The sequence below is a fragment of the Ictidomys tridecemlineatus genome, unplaced genomic scaffold (genome assembly GCF_052094955.1).
Source record: "Ictidomys tridecemlineatus isolate mIctTri1 unplaced genomic scaffold, mIctTri1.hap1 Scaffold_44, whole genome shotgun sequence".
Taxonomy (NCBI): domain Eukaryota; kingdom Metazoa; phylum Chordata; class Mammalia; order Rodentia; family Sciuridae; genus Ictidomys; species Ictidomys tridecemlineatus.
The window spans coordinates 743,155-764,460 of record NW_027522848.1 but is presented as its reverse complement, the minus strand read 5'-3'; the positions used below and the strand labels follow the sequence as shown (position 1 = coordinate 764,460).

Here is a 21,306-nt window from a genome sequence, read left to right as displayed (position 1 = left end):
CATAATCCACTCCCTAATCTGGCTTATTCTCGCTTCTCTCTTTCTTTGGTCTTGGCTTGAGCATCAGTTTCTCAGGGAAGACTTCCCTGGGCGTTCTCCCAGACACACCCAGATTCTTCCTTATTATGGGATCTCACAGACCTCATTCATTTCCTCCCCAGTACTTATCTCCATGAAAAGTTATAGTTTCATGACTGTCTGATTCGACAGAAATGGTCGGGCTCATCCTGCATCCTAAGTTCCTACCACAATTCATGTAGCTGCTCAGTTACACTCATTAGGATCCCTCCAGTGGGACAGGCAATGATTCATTGATCATTTTATCATATGACTGCTGTATGAATGTAGTCACCGAGTTACTCAGGAACAGTTGAGAAGTGAAGTTGTGAATCTTCCTCCCAGTGTAGAGATCTGTAGATGGCTCTTATTTTGTTCCCTTCTGATTTGTTTATTTATTTACTTATTTATTTCTTTTAAAGTGATTTACATGTCAATTTATTTATTTATTTATTCATATTTATGTGGTTCTGAGGATGGAACCCAGGGCCTCATATGTACTAGGCAATCTCTCTACCACTGAGCCCCAGCCCTGATTTATTTATTTATCAAACATATAGGGAGTCAACATCAGCCATTTTCCTGGGTCCTGAGCATGCAGATGAATAAGCCACACTTTCTATCCTCGATTCCGGATGGGAAAGGGAATTGACAGATATCCACATGCTGAACAAGGCACTATCCATGCTGGAATGGAAGTGTGAAGGCCATGTTTCGATGCCTGTGAAGAGAAAATGTTCTTGTGTGGGGGGCCCGTGCTCCACACTGTCTTTGTCTATAGGCTCCAAGTGCCAAAAGATGATGCTGATGGTTCTGTGCTGACCAAGAGCATTCTGCTTTTCAGAGAGCTCTGAGATATGCCATCTCTCTTCATCCTCCAGCAGACCCAGGCCAGGTGGCCAGGCAGTGCCGCCTCTCACAGATGACTACAGGGAAGCCCAGCACATAGATGGATTTCCCCGAGAACCCATGGTTGATGAATCTTGGGGGTCTTGGGGAGGTGGGCCTAGGGTGACAGGGGCGAATTCCAGGCACACAGAGGAGTGGCTGCCTTTCACCTGACCCTGTTGTATTTCAACACTAGTAACTGGCATGGCCCTCCCAGGCCAGATGCCACAGACAGTTGGCCCAGGCCCCTGCTGTGCCCTGCCAACTGGCCCATGCTCCCTCGCTCTACACAGTGTATTAATTTTCTTTTTAAAAATGCATTTTTGAGTTAAAACTATATACACACCCACATTAAAAAGTAGTAAAGAATATAAAAGGGAAGTCATTTTTTTTTAAATTTTCCCTTCAAAACCAGTCACTTAATGTCATAGGCCATGACAGTTCTTGCATCATTTATGGACACTGCATGAAACCTACACACTCAGACACAACCTGGGGCCCACTGTTCTCACACCTTGTTGGGTGTGTTTTCTGCTTAATGTGTCTGGGAGAGCTTCGGGGTCCTGGCATGCAGGTTACTCATTCCTTTCATAGCTGTGGAGTAGAACTCTGTAGGATTCATTCATTTATTTAACCACCTATATAATGTAAGCATATAATTTAAAATATGCAGAATATTTTCTATAAAAATGCACAAATAATCTGTATATCCATCTATAAATACCTATGGATTATCAATTTACCCATCAATCAATCAATTAAATCAGGGGCCAGGTTCAGCCTGTCACCTGTTTCTGTGACAGCAACACTCCTGGGACACATAGGCACCCATCTGTCTATGTCACAGCAGAGTGAGGAGTTGTGACAGAGACCATAAGAGCACAAAGCCTGGGATATTGACTATCTGACCTTATAGTCAAGTTTGCCAAGACCTGCGTCTCATGTGGTTAGTGCATTTATCTGTGTGAATTAGATAGTTCAACCTCATATGGGTGGGTTTTGTTTAACTATTTTCTTACTGGGGAATATTTAGGTGGTTTTCAGAGTTTTATAATCAGTACTGCTATGAACATCCTTTCACATAAGATTTTGGGTAAACCAAGGTTGTGCCTACTTGATAAAGGCACAGTAGACTTGCTGGAACTACCATTTTATCTGTTTTACATTTTCGTAGATATTTCCAAGCTTATCTCTGGAAAGTGTGCAACAGTCTTTGCTCCACCACAGGGGGCTTGGAAAGATCTGCTTCTGCTCACTCTCACCCATGCCTTATAGTGATCTTTGCTGTTTTTTTAAAATTATGAGTGTAGTTGAGCAACTTCATGTGTGTTCCAAAGTTGTATTGTCTCCCTGGCAAACTTGTTAAGATTTTCTCTCTTATTAATTAGGATGATGTCTTTTTTAATATTTATCTTTTTATAAGAAATAACAATATTGGTGACTTTTTTAAATTCCATGTGTTTCTTATCTAATTTATTATCAACTATTGAAATATGTGTATTTTCTGCTTTCAAAATGAAGTCTTATTACTTTCTGGTTGTTTTCATTTATATTTACATTGTTTATCTCTATACAAGTTTGCGCTATCCAACTATCCACTTTTCCTAAAATATAATTGAATTTAATCAAATATCTTTTTATCCTTTCAACATCATAGGTTTTTCTGGCCTTTGACCACCTAGTAGACTAAATTATGCCAACAGGTTAGAAACCTCATCTGGACATGGTGAATCATTCTTTTAATGTGCTAGTCACCTTTAATTAGCTTGATGTTAACATTTAATTTAAGACTTTTTGCATGAATACTTACATCTTGTGTTGACTGGTGGTTTTCTTGTGCTTTGTCCAGGTTTTATCAATGGTGTGGGGGCTTCAGAAATGATTTTAGGGTGGTGCGGGTTTCTTCTGTATGTTCTGAGACATTTTAAATATGTTTGGAATTTCCTGCTCATTGAATTCATTTGGGAAACTCTCAGGCCTAGTGTTATTGGGGTGGGTAATGGGGGTTCCCTAGCCATAGAGCTTCCAATTCCTGTTGTGAAAGCAATTTATCGAGGAAGTGCTCCTGGGAGAAGGGACCCAGGGGCAACAGAACAGAGCAGAGAGTCTAAGTAAGGACAACATCTCAGCTGAAGTCGAGCACTGGGCTGATCCCACCAGGAGCTCTGAGCTTGAACACCAGCTCTGAGTATCTTCTGAGGTGGGGCGGGTAGCCCTGGATGTCGGGGTGTAGGTGAGGCCCCGGCTGCCAGCAGCTCCCCTGACTACCTCTTCAGGGACGGCAGAGTAGAAAGGTAAGAGGCTCCCACCAGGTAAGGTAATTCTCTGAGAAGGAGCATCTATGAGCTGTTGACCTGCATCCCCAGCTCTGGGAACAGGTATCTTGGCTGGTGGCCTTGGTGGAGGGAGCATCAAGGGAGCATCCTTGGTGGTAGGAGACTGGCATTAGGATGACTTGATTTACTTCTTGAAGACAGTTTTCCTATCACAAAATTTGGCACATAGTCAATCAACTTACTCTCAACAAATCATACTTTATACCAGCATTTAACCTTAAGTTATTTTGTAATTTTAGAAATGGCTGTAAAATATAGGAATATATGCTGTAAAACAAAGGATTAGTATTTAGGATAAAATGCTAAAATATCTCTTCACCTCCTGGTCCTCTTCCTTCCTCAAATCACACTGCCCTTCCTAGAAGTGGCCTCTGTTAGCAGGTGTGTTAGTTGATGTATATGTGTGTGTGTGTGTGTGTGTGTGTGTGTGTATGTGTGTGAATGTAGGTGTATGTACAGAATGTACTCACGTGTGTGTGCACATGTGTGTAAATGTAGGTATACATAGAGTATGTACTCACATATGTGTGTATACATTTGTGCATTTTTAAATTTTGCTTGACATTTGCACAGTCACTTATTTTCATGAGGACCGGGACGTCAATTTACAGAGGTGGCCACACAAGTCAGCACAGGTTCATGTTGTCTGATGTAGACTTTGGCTGCAGCTTGTGGTCTCCATGTGTGAAATAAGGGTTTGCATGTTTGAAATAAAATGTGAATTGACTTCTGGGTTCTGTGAAGCCTAAGACACTTGGCATGGGGGGTAAGAGGAGATGAAGTTGATGAAGTTGAAAAGCAAATCTCTTCAGTGTCAGTGGCTGGGATAGTCTCAATTTTATAAAAGTCATTACTTAACAAACAATTTAATAACCTCTTCTGTATCATCCTCGTTTTACTATATAAACCCAGGAAGCATTTTCTCTGCACATTCTTGTGCCCCCTGAACAACATCTCTGAACTCCAGTTTCCAGGGAATGGAGACCTGCCCTTTGGGGGTTTCCTAGCATTTAAATGAGGGGTGTTTGTAAAGCACGGAGTACACTTCCTGGCACAGAGTAAGCTCTAATGACTGTTGATTTGTTTCACTGCCACATTCCCGTCCCCCTAACTGCCTGATGATGGCTCTACACTTTAACGTGCTCTCCACTAGGACAAGAAGGGAGGCCACCAGGTCCACATGGAAATACCAAACCACCCTGTTCAAAAGCAATGCACATGGGTGATCTGTGGCCCAGTGTTGTACAGACAGACCACTCAAGTCTTGGTGGATGACTTCTTGTAAATGAATAACCTAGAACAATCTGCCAAAGCCTCAAGCTGCTCCTGCCTTTTGGATACGTGAAAGATGAGGGTTGACAGGAAAATCACATACCAGGATGCCAAAGGAGGATGCTCTACAATTTCAAGGCCAGCAGGTTACTTGATAAAAATGAAAACCAAGCAAATGAAACACTTATAGCAGACCAGCAGAGCTGACAGTGGCCTCCTCTCTAAATCACCAGCCATTTTTATATAGTGGGAGTGTGGTGGAGGCTGCTGGGGACTTGGGATTGAATCTTCTTTTTGGACGACCTGTCCTCTGAGTGGGCTCTGGGAGTCAGGTGCCTGCTGCAGGAGAAGGAACCATCTGTGGAAACAAATGCCCCTGGAACCCAACTCCAGCTTCAGATAGTAAGCAATTCCATCTCTGATCCTCTGAGGATGACGTCTTTGAAGTGCACACTCTTATTCAAGCTTGTTAATTATGTGTGACCTCCCTGGGGAGATGCAGCATGCAGGATGCCCTTGCTTTCTCTCAGGGTGGAGGAACCCTCAGGGAAGCCTAGAACAAGAGGAGACCTGACTGGGTTTGGGGCAAGCGAAATACGCGCCCTCCTCCTGGTAGCTAGGAAGAGAAGCCACATAACTGCCTTAGGTCTCTCTTGGCAGTCGTGTCATTTGGAGAGACCCCAAAACACACCTGGGGAGAGTGCCATTCTCTTCTCACAAAGGCTTTGCAAAGAGCAGTGTGACCTCCACTTGAATTACAATCGCGCCTCCATTCCGTGTCTGGCTTCTAACCCTCCAAGCAGAACTTTTGATGTGTGCGCATTTTTCCAGCTTGGAGGTTTTGCTGGCAAACTGCACAGTTAGCAGTGGGCACAGCGCCTGCCTCTGCAGAGCTGGCAGGAAATAGGGTAATGTACTCAGCACCCACAGAGTCCAAAGTCACTTGGGTATCTTCTCATTGTTGAAAGCTTTGCCCAGCCTGATGTGTGTCCCAGTTACAATTATGCACAGTATGACTTTTGTAAAAACAATCTTTTATAACCAAACATCTTTGTTAAATTTGGGGAAAGTATGTAGACACCAATGGATAGACGAAGGAACTTAATTTCTGAAGGAGATAGTGGGTTCTTTTTAGAAAATATTCCAAGGCCTCTGTGGAAGTGAATGTACTTCAATTTATTTATTTATTGTTAGAATTTGGTAAGAATATTGAAGAGGGAAGCAGCCTCCTTCACTAACTTCCAGGTCACAACAGTGCGGCCTGTATATCTACAAGCCCAGCTCTCTAGATTTGCATCCTCTGCATCCCTGAAATTTTATCTCTGGTGATTAACATGTCCTTATGCCCCACCTTTGGCAACTCCCCTTCTACTCTCTGTGTATATGAGTTGGACCATCTTACAGACATCATGTGTGTGGAGTCCCGCAGTGTTTGTTGTGGAACTGGCCCACTTCTTTTGGTCATCTGTGACTCCCTTGTGTTGTCCTGGACTGAAGGTATTATTTCTTTATTTGAAGCTTCATTTGTGATCAGCCATAATCTGTAAACCTATACATCTTTTGATAGACATCTAGAATTGTTTCCACATCCCAACTCCTGTGACTAATGCTAGAATGAAGGTGGAAGTGCTAATACCTTTTTCAAAACTCAATTTCAGTTTTTTTTAAATAAATACACAGAAATGGTGTGGCCAGTTCCTGAGAGTTCTAGTTCAATTTTTTTGAGGAACTGCCATACTAGTTTCCATAGCAGCCACACCATGTTTCACTCCCACCAATAGAGGGGTTCCAATCCCCCTAGTCTCCACTAGCACTTGATGTCTTTTGTGGGTTTTTGATAAGAGAACACAGAGCTGTAGCATGTGGTGTGATGTCTAATTGAGGTTCTGATTTTCATTTCCCTGAGCACCTCATAATAGTCATCTGTCACACACCAAATCAACTGAAACAAGGATGAAGATCACATGGTTATCAAATTCAAAACCTTCATAACAAATATACACAATAAACTAGAAAGAGCCAGAAGTTAACTCAACCCCATAAAGGCCATATATGAAAACCTCATAATATAATCCTCAGTGGCGGTGGGAGCTGTTTATGTATGATCAGGAACAAGGCAAGAATGCCCAAGCTCACCACTTCTGTTCAGCAGAGTACTAGAAGCCCTAACCAGAGTAGCTAGGAATGAAAAAGAAAGAAAATACACCCCAATCAGAAAAGAAGTAAAAAATGTCTCTATTTGCATATAGTGATCTTATGGATATAAAACCATAACAATTCCATAAAAAAATTTAGTGAGAAATAATATGCCTGCATGCCAAAAGATGAAACAAGATGCTTATCTTATGCCACATGCAAATAACTTTAAAGTGAGTGGAAGACTTAAATGTGAGATCTATGGCTGTAAACTTCCTAGAAAAAAAAAAACAGGAGAAAACAACCCTTCATTGTCTAGTCATTCTCATTAGTCTCAGCAATGATTTCTTTTTTGTTTCTTTTTTGTTTTGTTTTTTGTTACAACATTTATAGCACAGACATGTCTATATGTCTATATGTCTTTTGTGGGTTTTTGATAAGAAAACACAGAGCTGTAGCATGTGGTGTGATGTCTAATTGAGGTTCTGATTTTCATTTCCCTGAGCACCTCATAATAGTCATCTGTCACACACCAAATCAACTGAAACAAGGATGAAGATCACATGGTTATCAAATTCAAAACCTTCATAACAAATATACACAATAAACTAGAAAGAGCCAGAAGTTAACTCAACCCCATAAAGGCCATATATGAAAACCTCATAATATAATATTGGGCTGGGGATGTGGCTCAAGCGGTAGCACGCTCGCCTGGCATGGGTGTGGCCCAGGTTCGATCCTCAGCACCACAAACCAACAAAGATGTTGTGTCCGCCGAGAACTAAAAAATAAATATTAAAAATTATCTCTCTCTCTCTCCTCTCTCACTCTCTCACTCTCTCTTTAAAAAAAAAAAAGAATAGATATTGGACAACATCTTCCCATACTGCAGAAGGGGACAAACAAAGTCAGGGCAGAAAACAACCTGCAGTAGGGAGGAAATGCTTTCACATTGTGGATTTCAAAAATATATAAGAATGTCCTAGGATTTAATAGCCAAAAAAGTTACCAATCCAATGAAATCATGGCTAAGGACTGGAAGAGACATTTCTGCAAAGGGACCTGTCTTTATTAACCTAAGCAACCTCCCTGGGAAAGGTATGGGTGTGAGCAGAGAAATGGTGTCCAGTGACTTTCCCCAGGAACCTGAGGTCTGATTCCCAGCTGGTTCGGACCTTGGTTACAATGATCAATTTAAGAATTACCACAATGACAATAAATATGTTACTTAAATTGAAATTCTTGGCCAAAAGGTAAGCATGCGCTTCAAATTTTGGTATATGTTCTAAAACTTCTCTGACAATTTTGCATTGCAATTATCAGAGCATGAAAATTCCATTTTCCAACCCTGTCAATATCAGATTTTTCTCATTCTCTTTATTCTTTTATTAGGTAGGAACATACACATACTTTATATATTTTTTGGATAGCTATATTAACATGAAATGTCATCTCAAGTTTATAGTATGTCATATTTTATAAATGACCTACATTTGTCTTTTCCCATTTTTAATAGGCTGTTTGTTACTTTTTCTTGAATTATAGGAGCTCAGTGTATGATTAACCTCTGGTGAGTTAGCTGTGCAGACACCCACATGAACATCACCAAAATACTGTTTTCAAGCAACTGTCAACAGTTTTGCCTCATGTATAGAGCTCTTTGCCAGCTTGGAAATTCTGGTTCTTCTTATAAGTTTCCAGAGTGAAATCAAGTATTTCAGATAAGATATTCTGGTGAATATGGTTGATATTGTTGACAAGTCAGAGAAGATAATTTCAATATTTCACAATCATGATTTATTTTTACATGGACAACATTTGGCCCACCCAATTCAGGATTAGGTTCTATAAATCTCTTGAATTAATGAATAGAGTCAATCCATGAAGTCCTACTGACAGGAAATGCAAAAAATCAGGAATATGCATAATCTAGATTCATCTATCTATCTATCTATCTATCTATCTATCTATCTGGGCTATTTGTTTCTTGTTGAGCTCCTGGGGACTTTCCTGGTGGAGGGATTGACTTGCACTTTATCTGAGCCCTGGCAGCCATGTAGGTTGGCAAAGAAGATTTGGGCCAGTCCTGAGCTCCTGTAGGGGATCTCCTAGTGGCGGGATAAATCCAGGGCTATCCTGTGCAATGGGCTCCCATGCATGTCAGCAAGGCAGATCTTGGAGGAGCAAGAGCTCCTGCGGGGTTCTGCAGGTGGTGGGATAACCCTGGGCCTACCCTGAACTCTTGCTCCTGCACAGGTCGTTGAGGAGGACCTGGGCTGTGTATGAGCTCCAGAACATGTCTTCCTGTTGGCAGAGGCGATCCTGGGTGGATGCTAAGCTCCAGGCAGTGTATCCTGTTGGCAGGATGAACTTGGGCCTAACCTGTGCTGAGGCTCCCTTGCAAATCTGCATGGTCAATCTGGGCAGAGACTGAGCTCCTGCTGGGGTCTGCAGGTAGTGTGAAAGACCAGGGCTTACCCTGTGCTCCTGCTCCCGTTCAGGTCATAGAAGCTGATGTGGGCCAGTACTGAGCCCCAGCTGGTGTCTGTCTGTGGCCAGAGGAGATCCTGGGCCATGCCTGAGTTCTGGAGAGAGTTCCAGTGGGCAAAGGCATTCCTGAGCTCCAGCATGGTTGGCTGGTGGGTGCAGGTTGTCCAGACCAAACCTGAGCTCTGGTGGAGGTCTCACAGAGGTTTTATGGACCCGGGCTACCCTGTCCCCTGGCTCTTGGGCATGTTGGCAATGTAGATCTAGGCAGAACCTTAGATCCAGCAGGGGTCAGTTGGTGGAGGAATGAACCCTGTGTTACCCTGGGCACCATCTCCTGTGCAGGTCGGCAAGGCGGACCTGTGTGAGACCTATGGCTACAAATTTCCTAGAAAAAAACAGAAGAAAAAAAACCTTCATTGTCCAGTCATTCTCATTAGTCTTGGCAATGATTTCTTTCTTTTTTCTTTTTTACTTCCTTCCTTCCTTTCTTCCTTCCATCCTTTCTCTCTCTCTCTCTCTCTCTCTTTCTTTCTTTCTTTCTTTCTATCTTTCTTTCTTGATACAACATCTATAGCACAGACAACAAAAGCAAGAATAGATAATGGACAACATCTGCCCATACTACAGAAGGGTACAAAAATCAGCGCAGGAGACAACCTGTAGATGTGAGGAAACACTTGAGTCTGAATTTCCAAAATATATAAGAATGTCCTAGAGTTTAATGGGAAAAATGTTACCAATCCAGTGAAACTATGGCCCACGAGCTGAGAGAGACATCTCTGGAAGGAGGGCTGTTTATGATTGTAAGCAACCCCCAGGAAAGGCATGGGTGTGAGCAATGCAATGGTGCCCAATGACTTTCCCCAGGGACCTGAGGTCTGATCCCTAGCCAATGGGGACCTTGATTACAATGATCAATTTCATGGTAAAATTTAAAAATTTGCCATAATAACTATACATAAGTTATTTGAGTTGGAATTCTTGGGTTAAAGGAAAGTGTGCACTTCAAATTTTGATATATATTTTAAACTTCTCTGCAGAAGGGTTATGACAATTTTTCATTGCAATTATCAGAGCATTACAATTCCATTTTCCAACACTGTCAACATTAGGTTTTCTCATTCTCTTTATTCTTTTTATGTGATATGCACACACACAAATGTACTTTATATATTCTTTGGATTACTATATTGACATGAAATGCCATCTCAAGTGTATGGTATGTGATATTTTATAAACAGCCTACATTTGTCTTTTCGCATTTTTATTAAGGTGTTTATTTCTTTTTCTTGAATTTTACGAGCTCCGTATATAATTAACCTCTAGTGAGCTGTTCAGAAACCCAAAGGAACATCATCAAAGTACTGTTTTCTACCAACTGGGAACAATTTTGCCTCATGTAGAGAGCCCTTTGCCAGCTTGGGAATTCTGGTTCTATTTCCAAATTTCAGATGTGCAATCAAATTTTTCAGATGGGGTATTCTGGTGAATATGATTGATATTGGTGAAAGTCAGGGAAGAAATCTTCAATATTTTACAATTATGTTTAATTTTTACATGGATAACATTTGGGTCACCCAAATCAGGCTTAGGTAATATAAGTAAGTCTCTTGCATTGAAGAATAGAGTCAATCCATGATGTCCTACTGAAAGTAAATGTGAATAAAATCAAGAATATGAATGAACTAGTTTTCTTTCTTTTTCCTTCCTTCCTTTATTTATTTATTGTTTTGGCTATTTATTTATTCATCAGCTCCTGGGGGGTTTCCCCTAGTGGGATTGATCCATACCTAATTAGGGTCCTGGCAGCCATGCAGATCCATGAGGAGGATCTGGCCTTACCTGAGCTCCATTGGGAGTCTGCTGATGGGTGCATACAGTCCTGGGCCCTGCCTGAGTTCTGGAAGTGTCTGCCAGTGGACTGAGATAGTTCTGGGATGAGCCTCAAATCTGGTGAGGGTCTGCTGGACTCAGGCCTACCCTAGGTAAGGACACCCATGCAGTTGCAATAGGCTGATCTAGACAGAGCCTGAGCTCCAGAAGACATCATCCAGTGGTGGGATGGTCCTAGGCTTACCCTGAGCATGAGCTCAGGAGAGTTTGGCCAGGCAGATCAGATCTAGGCATAAGCTCCTGCAGTGGTTGGCTGGTGGGGGAATGGACCTGTGGCCATTCTGTGCCCAGGCTTCTACTGCAGGTCGTCCTCACAGATCTGGGGTGATCCTGAGCTCCCAAAGATGTGTGGCAATGAGTGGAGGAAGTCCTGGGCTGAGCCTAAGAACCACCGATGTCAGGTGGTGGCAGGTAGAACCAGGGCTTTCCCTGGGGCCTGGCTCCTGGGCAGAGCTTGAGGTCCAGGTGAGGTGTGCAGGTGGTGGGATGGAACCAGTCCTACACTTGCCAAGGTTCCCGTGCAGGTTGGAGAGGCAATCCTGAGCCAAGCCTAAGCTCCACCTGCTATCTAGCAGTGGAGAAATGAACTCAGGCCTACTACTGGACTCCCACAGGTGTACTAGGATAGTGTGCGCTGAGCCCAAGCTCCAGCAGGAGTCAGCAAATGAGCAGAGGCAGTCCTGGCCCGGGCCTGAGTCTGGTGTGCATCTGACCATAGATAAAGGTGGTATTGGGCCGAGTCTAAGCTCCAGCGGGGATCAGACACTGGTGGGATGGCACTATGTCTATTCATGTGTAGGCTCCCAAGTAGGTGGACTAGGCTGATCGGAGAAGAACCAGAGTCCAGAAAGTGTCTGCCTTTGGGGTGAGGCTGTAGAGCTTGTGGCCTGAGCTCTACCAGGGGCCTACTTGTGGCAGTTAATCCCAGGCCTACCTTGGACTAGGCTCCCACACCTGTCAGCACTGCTGATCTGGGTGGGGTTGAACTTGGGTGGTTGATTGTCAGTGGGTAGAGTCATTCATGAGCAGAGCCTGAGCTTTGGTGCCAGTCTCATGATGACTGGATCGACTTGGGCTACCCTGGGCTCTGGCTTTGTGTCCTTCCAGGACACTGAGTTGGATCTGGTTAGAGCTGGAGCTCTGGTGGGATTCTGCAAGTGGCGGGATGGAACTGGGCCTCCCTTGCACAGGATCCTGCGCAGGTCAGCAAGGCCAATCTTGGCCATGTTTGAGCTCTGCCTGTGGGCAGAGACGGTCCTGTGTCTGGCCTTAGGGCTGCTTGGGGCCTGCTTGTGGCAGTTGGTTTAAGGCCTAACTTAGGGCAGGCTTGCTTGCCTGTCAGAGGGACATCTGGACTGGGGCTGAACTTTGGTGACTGTCTGACAGTGGACAGTCATTTCTGGGAGGAGCCTGAGCTCAGGTACCAGTCTGAAGGTGACTTGATGGACTTGGGCTACCCTAGGCTCTACCTCTGTCTCCTACCATGTTGTCGAGTTGGATCTGGCCAGAGCTGGAGCTTGGTGGGGGTCTGCAGCTGTCAGGATGGAGCTCAGCCTCCCCTTGCCTGGGCTCTTGTGTAGGTCAGAAAGGAAAATATGGGCTATTTATGAGCAGCAGGGGACTGCATGAGGGTGGTGGTGGTCCTGGGCCAAGCCTGAGCTCCAGCAGGGCTCAGACAGTAGAGGAACAGGATCTACCCTGTCAGGACTTACTTCTCAGTGGATCAGCAAGGTGGATTGGGGCACAGATGAGCTCTGGCAGAGGTGGGCCTTTGGGCAGAGACTGTCTTGTTTCTGGCCTGATCTCTGCTCAGAGCCTGCTTGTGGCAGTTGGATCCAGGCCTACCTTGGGCCAGGTTCCTGCACCTGTCAGCAAGGCTGATCTGGGTGGCTGCCAAAATGACTTTTGGTAGGGTAGGCCTTTGGGCAGAGACTGCTAGTCTCATGGTTACTGGATTGTCTTGGGCTACCCTGGGCTAGGACTTCATCTCCTGCCGTATAATGGAGTTGGATCTGGGTAGAGCTGGAGGTCTGGTGGGGTTTTGCATGTGGCGAGATGACATTGGGCCTATCTTTGCCTCTGCCTTCAAGCAGGTCAGCCGGGCCAATCTTGGCCGAATTTGAGCTCCACTTGTTGATCGGAGGTGGTCCCGTGTCTGGCCTGAGCTCTTCTTGGGGCCTGCTTATTTCAGCTGGTACCAGGTCTACCTTGGACTATGCTCCCGTGCCTGTCAGTGAGGCTGATCTTGGTTGGGGCTGAAGTTCTGCAGCTGTCTGTCAGTGGGCAGAGTAGGTCCTGGGCAGAGCCTGAATTCCAATGCACGCCTCTTGATGACTGGAAGGACAGGGCAACCCTGGACACTGGTTTTGTCCTCACAGGTCCTCATGGTGACTCTGGACTGGATCTGAGCTCCTGCAGTGGTCTGCTGGTGGGCAGAGGCAGTCACGGCCCAAGGCTCAGCTCTGGGGAGGGTCAGCCAGTGTTGGGATGGACCTGGACCTACCCTTTCCTGGGCTCCATACAGGTTTGTGAGGCTGATCTGGGCAGAGCCTGAGTTCCAACAGGTGTCTGCCAGTGTGGGGACATGGTCCTGGGCCAGACTTGAGCTCGGTGCAGGTCTCCCAGTTGAGGGATGGACATTGGCCTACCCTGTGTCTGGCCTCCTGCCCAGGTCAGCGGGGGCAGATCTGGACTGTACATGAGCTCTGGTTGGTGTCTGCAGGTGAGTAGAAGCATTCTGGGCTGGGCCTGAGCATCCCACTGCAGCTCCAGTGCATCTGGGAAGGGCCTGAGCTCCGGTGGGTATCTCTGGACCTTTATTTTATTCATTTGTTCATAGAAGGTACTGAGAGTCAAACCCAGTGCCTCACACGTGGGAGACAAAGGTTCTATCACTGAGTCACAACCTCAGCCCTATTTGCTTCTTGTTGACCTTTAATCATACCATATTTTTGTTCTATATCATTTTTTTCATGCATGAATTTGAATTTTAATAAATAGCTATTATTTGATATCACCAGCAATGCTTCCCAAGCTGGCCCCAAATCAGACCTTGATCCTCAGCAGGATTACATCCCACACATCCACATCGCCTCTGGCATAGGTGCGAAAGAGAGATAACTAAGACATGGTCCATGACTCTCAAGTTTTGGGAAAAATTGCTTTGAAGAGGTAAAGGGTAAGGCGACACTTGACAGAGATCTGCAGAATTTAGAGCAGGTATGTTTTTGAATAAGATTTATGTATTGATAGTTTGTTTATTTCCTTTTGCTGATGTTGATTTATCTGTAATTTGTTTTTCATTTTTCTTTTTGGAACAGGGATCCAACCCAAGGCTTTGGGAATGAGAGGCAAGCACTTTTCGGCTTTGCCATTGATTGCTTCCCAGGCCATTCATTCATTGTCAGCGTGGGAATTTGGGGCTGATTCTATGAATGAATCTACTATGAATATTAAAAAGAGACTGACCAATGGCATTAGTATGTGTCCAACCCAATCAGCATAACTTTGGACCAATAGCATTGGTACTTTTTTCAAGTCCTAATTAGCATAAGTTTTGACCAATAGCAGTGGTACTTCCTTCAAGTCCTAATTAGCATAAGTTTGGACCAATAGCATTGGACCAAGTGCTATATAAACCCCTTGGAGGCTGTTCTGCGAAGAGAAGCTGCCAGGCCATCCAGATTGCCTCGCCGGAGCCTCGCCTCGCCGGAGCCTCGCCTCGCCGGAGCCTCGCCTCGCCGGAGCCTCGCCTCGCCGGAGCCTCGCCTCGCAGGAGCCTCGCCTTGTCTCGCCGGAGCCAGAGCCTCGCCTCGCCTCGCCGGGGCCTCGCCTCGCCGGGGCCTCGTTTCGCCTGCCCGGGCCTCGCCTCGCCCGGGCCTCGCCTCGCTGGGGCCTCGCCTCGCCTCGCCTCGCCGGGGCCTCGCCTCGGCCTCGCCTCGCCTCGCCTCGCCTCGCCGGGGCCTCGCCTCACCGGAGCCTCGCTTTGCCGAGCCGGAGCTGGGGCCTCGCCTCACCGGAGCCTCGCTTTGCCTCGCCTCGCCTCGCCTCGCCGGAGCCTCACCTGGCCTCGCCGGAGCCTGGCCTCGCCTCGCCGGGGCCTCGCCTCGCCGGGGCCTCGCCTCGCCGGGGCCTCGCCTCGCCGGGGCCTCGCCTCACCAGAGCCTCGCTTTGCCTCGCCTCGCCTCGCCTCGCCTCGCCTCGCCGGAGCCTGGCCTCGCCTCGCCGGAGCCTGGCCTCGCCTCGCCGGAGCCTGGCCTCGCCTCACCGGAGCCTGGCCTCGCCTCGCCGGAGCCTCGCCTTGCTGGAGCCTTGCCTCGCCTCGCCGGGGCCTCGCCAGGGCCTCGCCTCGCCGGGGCCTCGCCGGGGCCTCGCCTCGCCTCGCTGGAGCCTCGCCCGAGCCTCGCCCGAGCCTCGCCCGAGCCTCGCCCGAGCCTCGCCGGAGCCTCGACTCACCTCGCCGGAGTCCCAAGGAAGTTCCAGCCTGCTTTGTTTCCCGGAGATGGTTCCTCGACTTCGTAGAGACTGCCGAAAGAAGAAGAAATGGTTGAGGATCTGCAGGGGTCTGCTGCAGCCCTGCGTGGAATGGCCCGCCATGAAGAGCTAGGACTCCTCTCTGCTGCCGAGGCCTCCCTGCCCCTCGCGGGCAGCGCCTACCTGCCAGCAGAAGCCATGGAGCTTCGTCTTCGAACTCCGGTTTCAAAGGTATTGTTATATTTTAGATAATTAGTCTAAATATTGAAATTTGTTAATTTTAGTTTCCAATACTGAAAATTATGAGACTTATAAAGAATAGAAAGTTATATCCCACAGTTCTGGAGGTAAGAAGCCAGAAAAAGTCTGGCCCAATAGTTGTGTCGTCATTTGGCAGAAAAGTGGGAGAGAGTATACCCACTCTTAAAAGCCTTTTTACTTTCCATTCATTTGATGTTGATTTGAGTGTTATTAAATATGATTTTATTAATTTTCACTTATTGGTTGTTTAAATTATAAAATCCGTTTTAAAGTTTTTTTTTTAAGTTGTTAATGGACTGTTTATTTTATTTTGTTTATATGCGGTACTGAGAATTAAACCCGATTCCTCACACATACTAGGCAAGTGCTCTACCACTGAGCCACAACCCTGGCCCATAAAACTCATTTTGATATAGTCCATATTTGTATAATTATACTTTATCTTTTTAGAGTTGCATTCTTAGGATGTACATGGAGGTGGGATTCCCTGTGTTGTTTCCACGTATATACTTGGGAAAGCTGTGTCAGAGTCTTTCCACTGTCTTTCCTTTGCTTATGTCCTTTCCATTCCCGCCATTCCCCATCGTCTAATCTACTGTACATCTGTTCCTATCACTGCTCCTGTTGTGAGTTAGCTTCCACATATCAGAAAAAAACCTTTGTCCATTGTTTTTTGTAAACTGGTTTAGCTCCATTAGCATGATTGTCTCCAGGTGAATCAATTTATGGGCAGATACTATAGTCATATATTTTTCTGCAAATTCGTATGTTTTCTTTAATCAACTTTTTAAAAAAGTTGTTCTAATTCTACATGACAATGGAATGCACTTTGACATACGTAAATACAGTATGATTTCTCATGTTTCTGGTTGTGCGGGATGTAGCATCATACTAGTTATGTATTTGTATATGTACTTTGGATGATAATGTCTGATTCATTCTACTATCCATTCTACCCAATATACTCCTTCCCCTCTCTTCACTCCTCTATGCAATCTAAAGCAACTGTATACTTTCCTACTCCCCCACCTTCTCATACACTGATTAGCATAAGCATATCAGGGAAAACTTTCAACCTTTTGTTTTTGGGGATGGGCTTATCATTTAGCATGATAAGCTGCATGCATTTACCAGCAAATGTCATAATTTCATTCTTCTTTAAGGCTGAGTTGTATTCCATCATATATATGTGTGTGTAAATTTTTTTGTGTGTGTGTATATATATATACACACACAAACACACACATATGTATATCTATACTCATACACACCACATTTTCTTTATTCATTTATCTGTTGAAAGGCACCTGAGTTAGTTCCATAGTTTAGCTGTTATGAGTTGAGCTGCTGTAAACATAAGGTGGCTGTGTTATAAAATGAGGAAAGGGATAGTTGTGTCAGATATTGGTTCCATTCCACGTTTTCTGAGGTACCTCCATACTACTTTGCATAATAGTTGCACCAATTTGCAGTCCCAGAAGCAATGTGTGCATGCACCCTTTTCCCCACATTGTCGCCAACATTTATTGTTACTTGATGATTGCATTCTGGATAATCATGTTTGTGACTGGGGTGAGATGAAATCTTTGAGTAGTTTTGATTTGCTTTCCTCTGATGGCTAAACGTTGAACATTTTTTTCATGTATTTGTTGCTTCTTCTGTGAAGTGTCTGTTCAGTTCCTTAGCCCATTTATTGATTTGGTTATTTGTTTTTTTGGTGTTAAGTTTTGTGAGTTCTGCATATATCCTAGGGATTAATGCTCTGAGGTGCATGTGGGGAAGATTTTCTCCCATTCTGTAGGCTCTCTTTTCACATTATTGATTGTGTCCTTTGCTGAGAATATACTTTTTAGTTTGAATCTATCCTGTTTATTAATTATTGAATTTACTTCTTGGAATATAGGAGTCTCCTTAAGGAAGTCAGGTCTTAGGCTGTCATAGTCAAGATGTGGGCCTACTTTTTCTTCTATTAGGCACAGGTAGTCTGTTCTAGTGCCTAAATTTTGATTCATTTTCAATTGAGTTTTGTCAAGAGTGAGAGAGGGCTTTACTTTCTTTTTTGTTTTATGTGGCTTTACAATTTTCCCTGCACCACTTGTTGAATAGACTCTTTAAATTTAATGTATGTTTTTGGTGCCTTTGTCTAGTATGATATAACGGTATTTTGTGAGTTTGTCTCTGTGTCTTCTGTTCTGTACCGTTCATTGGTCTCTGTTGTTTTGGTGCCAATGCAATGCTGTTTTTTGTTACCGTGGCTCTGTAGTACAGTTTAAGCTATACTATTATGGTGTGTCTTACTTCACTCTTCTTGCTAAGTATTGCTTTGGCTATTCTGAATCTCTTATTTTTCCACATGAATTTCATGGTTGCTTTTTCTAGTTCTGTGAAGAATTGTCTTTGGGATTTTAATATGAATTCCATTAAAAATTATCCCCAAGCACAAATTAGTTAAAACTGAAAAAGAATCCCAGTTCACTATGGACCTGACAGCTATCTGGTCACTGGTGTCTGTTGAGCCAGCTACTATCTCCTGCACACTGGGTGGTGGCTAAGCTGAGGTTACTTGTTGCATTTCGGTGTTAATGGTGTCTTAGAGTTGAGTCTACTCTGCATGTTGGTGCTGACTTCTAGATTCAGGCACACTTTTGCCACCACACAACCTGGGATACTTTTCTGGTTTTTTTAAACTTAATTGTGTCTGAAAATTTCTTTGGGTCCTTTAACCACTTTGCTTGATCAACGTCTGTGTGCTAGGCACTACACTAGGTGTGGAGTACAGAGTGAATAGGCCAAGTCCTTGCCATGGCACTTAATGAAGTTTTTAGGATAATCATAGCATCTATATCTACCTCAATGTTACTGTGAAACTTAGAAGACAGTATGTCTGTTAATAACTGCAGTGCTGAGGACTGTAATATTGTTGAGGAAATTCATAGACGATTTCATCAGGCACCACCTTGTTTTTGTCTGGGAAGTCAGAGCAATATAAAGTTGTTACTTTTTCTGTAATAAAAACAGACATTGTTTTATTAGTTACACATGACAGTACAATTCTCTTGACAATTCGTACATTTGAATCAAATGGGGTATAATTTCTCATTTTTCTGATTTTACAGGTTGCAGACTCACATTGGTCATACACTCACCTATATATACATACAGCAATAATGTCTATTTTATTCTGCTGCCCTTCCTATCCCCCCTTCTCCCCTCCCCTGAAATCTCTCTACCCCATCTAATGTGATATACTTCCTTTTTTTTTCTCGCATGTATTCTGTATAATGATGAGGGTCTCCTTCCATCTTCCGTGCAATTCCCCTTCTCCATCTTTTTCCCTTCCACCTCTCTTTCCTATTTAGTGGTAACCTTCTTCTCAATGCTGTTCCTCCCTATCCCATTTTGAGTCACATCCCTTATATCAGAGAAGACATTCGGCATTTGTTTTTTAGGGATTGGCTAACTTCACTTAGCATAATCTGCTCTAATGCCAACTATTTCCCTGTAAATGCCATGATATTGTTATTTTTAGTGCTGAGTAATATTCCATTGTGTATAAATGCCACATTTTTTTATCCATTCATCTATTGAAGGGCATATAGACAATTTTCCATCTTTTATTCATGGGACAAAAATAGGAATGGTTAGAAATATTCTTTCTTTTTGCTTGTCTTTGTCTTCTCTTTATTCGTGTGTATATTATTTTCTGAGAATCTCTGTAGATTGCCAAAGATGTTTAAGATTTACTATCAGAGTAGAATGTACCAGAGTAGAATGGGAAGCAGCTGATCATAATGCAGTCAGGCAGGCAGTAATGCAGGATTCACAGACTAACCTTAGAGGAATAAAAATGCTCCTTCTTGGCTTGCTTCTATCTAGGCTTGCCGCAGAAGCAGATAAGAGCAACCAGGAGTCTCTAGCAGCTTCTGCGGTCCCCCAGCACTTGGACACTTTCAGGGTTAATCATGTCCTTACTCACAAAACCTCCATATTCCCCTGGGTATATCCCCACAAGTGACTTTCACTAAATACAGATGCCCCTTAGGTCTGCAGGGGTTTGGTTCCAGGAATTCCCATGGATACCCAAATCTGTAGATGCTCAATATATTTGCATACAATCTGTGCATATTCTCCTGGATACTTTAAATCATCGCTGGATTACTTATAATACCTAATACAAATGCCCTGTAAATAGTTATTATATGTATTGTTTAGGGAATCATGATAAAGAAAACCAGTCTATATGTGTTCAGTATGGAGGCAATTAAACTGAAATTCCCATCCACTGTCACTTGAACTCGTGGATATGGAGCCCGTGGTTGTGGAAGGCTGGCTGCACCTACCTATTTTTCTCATCTTCCCATAAGGGGGTTAGTTTTAGCATTTTGTAATGAAACTTCAGTGTCTTATAAACTCAGCAGATGTCAGAAGATTTATTCCTTGTCTGGAATGTGAATCTCCATTTCAGGCCTAGTGGACCTAGCAATAGAGTTGGTGTGTTTACACCAACACTCAATAGGACACTGGGGCCCTCTGTGTGTTGTTACAGCTTCTCAAGGGTGCCAGAATTACTCAGCACTTTCCCTTCACCTCAAATCTTCAGTCTATACCCTTCTAGAGAATCCAACATGGAGAGCAATGTAATAATGAGCATATGGATGGTATGTGACGAGGATCTGCAGGAGGCACGGAGAGAAAATCAGGGAGACACAGTGTAGAGGGGGAGGAAGGGGAAGACTGGGGTGGAGGAAGGAGAGAGAAAGACACAGATAAAGAGGCTCAGTCTTGCTGCCATAAGCAGCAATGGCACATATCACCAAGGAGATAGCTAAGCAGGGTTCTGAGTCAGCCCCTCTTCGTGCTGCTCTGGGACCACCCTTGTGCTGGGTAATAGCTGTGCTGTTGTTCAACCTTGAACAACCTGTGAAGTCAGCTTTGTGATTTAGGAATGCTTTGACTTGTAGAGATGGGATTCCAAAAGACCCAACCCAGGTCACAGAGATCCTGTGTTCCAACAGAATTGAATTATTTGAAGTTCAATTTATGAGTAGTCATGAGTCCCTATAGAAGTAGCATGCATGCAAGTATAGACCGAAAGAAGCCTGTAGGCAGGACAGGGACCTGGGGCTGCTCCTGGCTTGGTGGCTTTTTTCCATGTTCATTTGAGTAATGGAGACTTATTGTCTGATACCACATTTTCCTCATCTTCGTGTAGTAATGATGATGATCCTGGCCAGCTACAGGGGTTTATTGTGAGACTCATTGAGCTCTGTCTGGTGAAAGCATTTTATAAATTATAATGTGTTACAACCATGCAGGAAAATATTATTTAAAAGACATTTCTTGGTAAGATTCAGCTGCTTCTCACAAAGTGAGGGTCAGCTTACTAGTGTTACCCTGATTGATGAAATGGTCCCAACTTGCATGTTTTAGTTTTTCTTTTACTAAATTGGAAACAAAACCTTCTTTGCTTACAAGTGAACATTGTTAAAAGGTCTATCTA

At 44.2% G+C, this 21,306-nt stretch overlaps 1 protein-coding gene across 1 annotated transcript in view; it reads right to left on the bottom strand.

Moving 5' to 3' along the window:
* Nucleotides 1-15,668, bottom strand: part of LOC144373579 (SH3 domain-containing kinase-binding protein 1-like) — a 189,812-nt gene extending 174,144 nt beyond the window's left edge. The window contains 1 exon segment of the mRNA XM_078036604.1: nucleotides 15,528-15,668. Coding sequence (XP_077892730.1) covers nucleotides 15,528-15,668 — 141 coding nt within the window.
* Between the last annotated feature and the right edge of the window lie 5,638 nt (nucleotides 15,669-21,306).